The sequence below is a fragment of the Gracilinanus agilis genome, chromosome 3 (genome assembly GCF_016433145.1).
Source record: "Gracilinanus agilis isolate LMUSP501 chromosome 3, AgileGrace, whole genome shotgun sequence".
NCBI classification, from domain to species: Eukaryota; Metazoa; Chordata; class Mammalia; order Didelphimorphia; family Didelphidae; genus Gracilinanus; species Gracilinanus agilis.
This window is the reverse complement of record NC_058132.1, coordinates 409,374,828-409,380,093: the sequence shown is the minus strand read 5'-3', so window position 1 is coordinate 409,380,093 and position 5,266 is coordinate 409,374,828. Positions and strand designations below refer to the sequence as shown.

Sequence of the window (5,266 nt, the reverse complement as noted above, 5' to 3'; positions counted from 1 at the left end):
GGGTGGGGTGGGGGTGGGGGTGGAGAGAAGGGTAAGGTTGATTTGAAATCTGCACCTACCTAGTGTGAACATCTTTCTGTCTACCCTGTTGCAGTAATCAAATCAATATGATTGATACTTGCCAGCTAGAAACATCCCTTCTTTGGCTTTCATTCTCATCTGTGTGCTATTTTCTCACATTGATAGTTGTATTCCCAGTGTCTGTCTCATGGTAGCCATTTAAATGCTTGTCTAGGCATCCATCCATTTATCCATCCAACCATCTTGTTTTGGCAGCTCTGGGAAATACTAAGGAGGGATTAGAAGACTATTGTTATAGTACAGATCAGGGTTTTTGAAGGCCTGGAACCAGGTTGGTGGTTGTGTGAGTGAAAAGAAAAGCAGAGCTCTGAGGTCCATAGTTATTGATTTTCATAGTTAAGGCTCTCTACAGTCTGTCTCCAAGTGGTGCAGTAGAGTTCGAGGCTTAGATTCTGGAAGACATCGTCCTGAGTTCAAATTTAGCATCAGAAACTAGCTCTATGATCCTGGGCAAATCACTGTTTGCCTCAGTTTCCTCATCTGTAAAATAAGCTGGAGAAGAAAATGGAAAACAACTCCAGTATCTTTGCTAAGAAAACCCCAAATGGGGTCACAAAGAGTCCAGAATGAGTGAACAACATCTTTACCAACCTTTCTCCCCTACACATTCTACTTTCTGCCCAATTTAGACAGCTTGCTGTTGCTCAAATTTGCTATGCCATCTCCCACCTCTATACATTTCTTTTGGAATACTTACTCTTTTTTCAAGATTTAGTTTCAGTTTTACATCCTCTATAATGTACATCCCCTCTTCTACCTTCTCCCTTTAATGCTCTCTTCTACTTCAAAATACTGTCTGATCTCTGTGCCTCTTAATCCTTAATGCTTCATAGGGAATAGTCCTTTATCCACACAAATTCACTCACTGTCTTAGAGGTAACTAGAGCACAGGAAAATTAAAGGCTTTGCCCAGGGTTACACAGCTATTATGAGTCAAAGGCAGGATACTCAGACCTTCCTGACTTCAAAGCAAGCTCTTCACTAACCAGGTTGCCTTTCAACCCTTCATAAATTTAAAACTTGCCGTTTCCATTTTCCAAATGGTTTCATCAAGAGTTGGACAAAACTGAAACAATTGAACAACAAAATTTCAGTATTGCAGTTAAAGTAATACAGATTCATAGAAGTTAAATGACTTTCAAGTAGTGGGGACCCAAACCCTCTCTCCAAATCCAACATCTTTCTACCAAATCATTCTGCTTCTATTATTCTAATCTGTGTTGATATTGTATCTCCCCCAGTCCCACCCCACAAGAGTAATATAAGTTCCTCAAGGTCTAGGAACTGTTTAATTTCTGGTTTTGTATTTCTAGTGCCTAGCAAAATTCCTTGCATATAATGAGAACTTAATAAATATTATATTTTACTATTATCATTAGTGAAATCACTAGAGACTCCATCATTTTGTGATCAGTTTTATTTCACAACAAAAATCACAAAACCCAAAATTCACAACAAATCACAATTGTGCTTCAGTTTTATCCCTCTGTTTCCTTTTTTTTTTTAATACTAGAGATAAGAAACAGTGAAAGTAGGTGACATTACAACTGATGATGTGGTTTTATTTAACTTCTTTTTTATTTATGCAGGTCATTGCTTAGAATGCAACTGAATCTCAACAGCCATGAAGTGGCTATGTGTAATTATGAGTCCCAAATTCAGATACTCTCTTATGGTAAACATAGCAATGATTTCAAACCGGATGAAAGTGATTCCATCTTCTTATATCCTTAGTAATAGACTGATGTCATATTACAAAGCTAAAAAGAACATCACAGAATATTACAATATACTTCAGCTTAGTGAAGGATGTTCTGCAAACGAAGTAAGAGAATCTTTTCGTCAGCTTGCCAAGCAGTTTCACCCAGATAGTGGATCCGGTACAGCTGATTCTGCATCATTTATACAAATAGAAGAAGCCTATAGGATAGTATTGGCCCATGTAGCAGAGAAAACAAAACAGAGACAAAAGAAATTTGAGGAAGAGGAGGAAGAAGATGCATCCACATATAAAACACCACAACACAGACATTATTTAAGTTATGAAGGTTTTGGTTTTGGGACTCCAAGTCAACGAGAAAAACAATATAGACAATTTAGAGCAGATCGTGCTACGGAAAAAGTAATGGAATATCAAAAGCAGAAACTAGAAAACCAAATTTATAAGCATAGTGTGATTGCTAAAAATGTAAGACAAAGTAAACAACAAAAAATAACGCAAGCAATTGAGCGCTTAGTTGAGGATCTCATTCAAGAGTCAATGGCTAAAGGAGACTTTGATAATCTCAGTGGTAAAGGAAAGCCCCTGAAAAAATTTTCTGGCTGCTCGTACATTGATCCCATGACTCATAACCTGAATAGGATTCTAATAGAAAATGGATACCAGCCAGAATGGATTCTAATGCAAAAGGAAATAAAAGATACTATTAAGCAACTCAGAGAAGACATTTTGACATCAAGGAATAAACTTGGGCATCCAATGACACCAAGTGAGCTAAAGCAGTGGACTGAAGTTTGTGAGAAATTTCAAGAAAATATTAAAAAATTAAACAAGCGAATTAATTATTTTAATTTGATTGTTCCTATTCTAAACAGGCAAAAAGTTCATTTTGATGCAGAGAAAGAAATTGCCAGAGTCCAAAAAACTTGTGAAAATCCAATAAAAACAGAGAAGATGGATAAAAAAAGCACAGTTAACATTGAATCAGAAATCCAACAAACAGTTGGATTTAAGAAAGGCTTTTTAAAATGGTTAACTCTATGGAGATGGAGTAAAATATGAGGATTTCAGGATTCAGTGCCATTGTATTTCAAAAAGTCCTTTTTTTTAGATCTGCTGACTTCAAACGTGAAATATATTTGCTGTCATACTTATTTATGTCTGCTCATCTCTATTCTTTTGTCAATGAATCTGAAAGTTATTAAGTGAAAGAATTTCCAACCAGTCTTTAGGATGTATGTGCCCACCAACTATATACGAAAGACTACAACAAAAAAAAAAATCCAAAAACCACAAACTCAAGAGGACTCATTTGGGATGGGGCAAGAACCACATTCTGCAAATTTTGGAATTAAAAACATTAGTCATCAGTTGAAATGAGTAAAGATAAGAATGTGGAACTAGTAAATTCAGGTCATGAAGTCAATAAAGATTGCTTCTACTATTAAACTATTTTTTTGCCTTAAGGCTGTGTCTATTCACACTAAATGAACAGACCTTTAGCTGGATTGTAATGCAGCTCATTGCTTCATCATTTTGACCTCAGTTATTATTAGAGATAATTAGAATGAAAAAAGTAACCAATTTAGATCCTGGCTCATCCTCAGTGCGTACACATAAAAGTGTAGTGTTCAGCAATAATGGATTTATGAATGTATCCCTATTTTAATAGATAAAATGATGTTATTGACCTAAAAGAACCTTATCAGAGATAGCTTTTAATATCTTTAGATGAGAAATTGTTCAGATTTAGTAAAATTAAGTTGTAACAAATTGGGCACAATTGAGCATCCCTACATTCCTATTTTATTCTGCCTTTGTCTTTCAAATGGTAGACCCTCTAAGAGGATGGGATAGAAATATTAAAACCCAATTAGAAAAATAGTGTTCTTATGTTTTTAATCCCTATGATTCTTTTATTACAACAATGGAAAATATATTTGTGTCTGCCATTTTGCTTTCTTGGGGAATGGAAAGAAATGAGCATAGATGGTATTTTTTTTATACTCTATCCATTTTCAGAAAAATTAGCTTTTTTGATAGCTTCTTTGCTTACAAAAATTAATATGAAAAATCAGATGAGTGTAAAAAGGTCAAGAATCCTTTAAAGCATTACATTATTAAATTTAGTTGTATGTGTTATTGAGAAACTTGTACAAATTACTCTAATTTTAGAGGAACAAATAGTTTTTCAAATGTGTTTATGATAAAACTATTTTCCAAACATTAGCTCTCTCCATTATAATAATTTATGTGGTTGGTTTTATTGTTTAATAAAGCAAAATTTGATTCATATTACTCATAAGGTCATTTTGAATTATATTTATGACTGAGTTAGATGTTTATCAGTTATGAAACTTAAATTAGTGATGAGACTTATAATTCTCTAGTTTCAAGAAAGCTGAAATTCTTCGTCATAATTAGGTCTGAAATAGTTTTAAACTCCTACTTTGATGGCTTTGATTTTATTGATGGGAGTATGACTTCTATTGGTGTAGATCATAACCTTTCAACATCTTGACGCTCCTGTTCTCATCTTGTAAATGTTTCACAAGATGTCAACTAATTGCTGTAGACCTTCTTTTGCATTACTTGACAAGACATAGATACCATTGAAACAAGTAGACTCTTCAACCACTTTATCCCTTATCCTCATTTTCCAGACATACATCTCAATAACAATACCCTTTATACTGCTTCTCCTTTATAGCCCATTTATGCCTACCATTTTCTTTCAGGTGATCTGCAAATAAGAAATAAGCTAAGACTTTAATTTTAAGAATTAAAAATTGGGTTCATTGTCTACAGATCAAATTTAAACCTATAATTTCCACATTTCACATTTGCAAAATTTGCCTATATTAATAAGATTAATAAATGAATAATATTATGAATATAAATATATTCAGAGAGCAAAAAGACCTAAAATTAGGTCTCTGGCACCTGAGCTAGCTCTGCTATGGAAGCTCTTTGTGAGAAGAGTTACACAGGATGATATGGTATGCATGAATTTTGATCTGCACTATTAGAAGGAGAATGCCCATTCCAATAAGATCATGGATTCATTGATAGATATATGTATAACATACATATATAAAATATGTGTTCACTACATATATACACACATCTATTATGTTATTCTTTAGCATTTAGTATCCTTTGTGATTACTTGAATGCATATTCGTCATCTTCATTCTTGTTTAAAACTCTACCACAACACAAATTAATCTTAAACTAAAGAGTTTTCAAAAATCAGTTCATATTCACCTTAATCATTCATTTACTCATTCATTGAGTATGTATTTATTAAGTACTTACTATGTACAAGGCACTATTATAGGTACAATGCTTTTGTGGGGATATAGAGACAGATAAAATAGGGTTTCTGGTCTCATTGAATTTATAATCTGATAAAAGTTTATACAGCAGGATACTTTCAAAGAGCATTGCCAGAATAAAATTTCC

General features: G+C 33.6%; 1 protein-coding gene across 1 annotated transcript in view; it reads left to right on the top strand.

Annotated features, from left to right (window-relative positions):
• DNAJC28 (DnaJ heat shock protein family (Hsp40) member C28) overlaps window positions 1–4,096 on the top strand; it is a 10,653-nt gene extending 6,557 nt beyond the window's left edge. The window contains exon 2 of the mRNA XM_044666862.1: window positions 1,671–4,096. Coding sequence (XP_044522797.1) covers window positions 1,706–2,863 — 1,158 coding nt within the window. The 5' untranslated portion in view covers window positions 1,671–1,705 and the 3' untranslated portion in view covers window positions 2,864–4,096. The remainder of the gene's footprint in view (window positions 1–1,670) is intronic.
• Window positions 4,097–5,266: the final 1,170 nt, after the last annotated feature.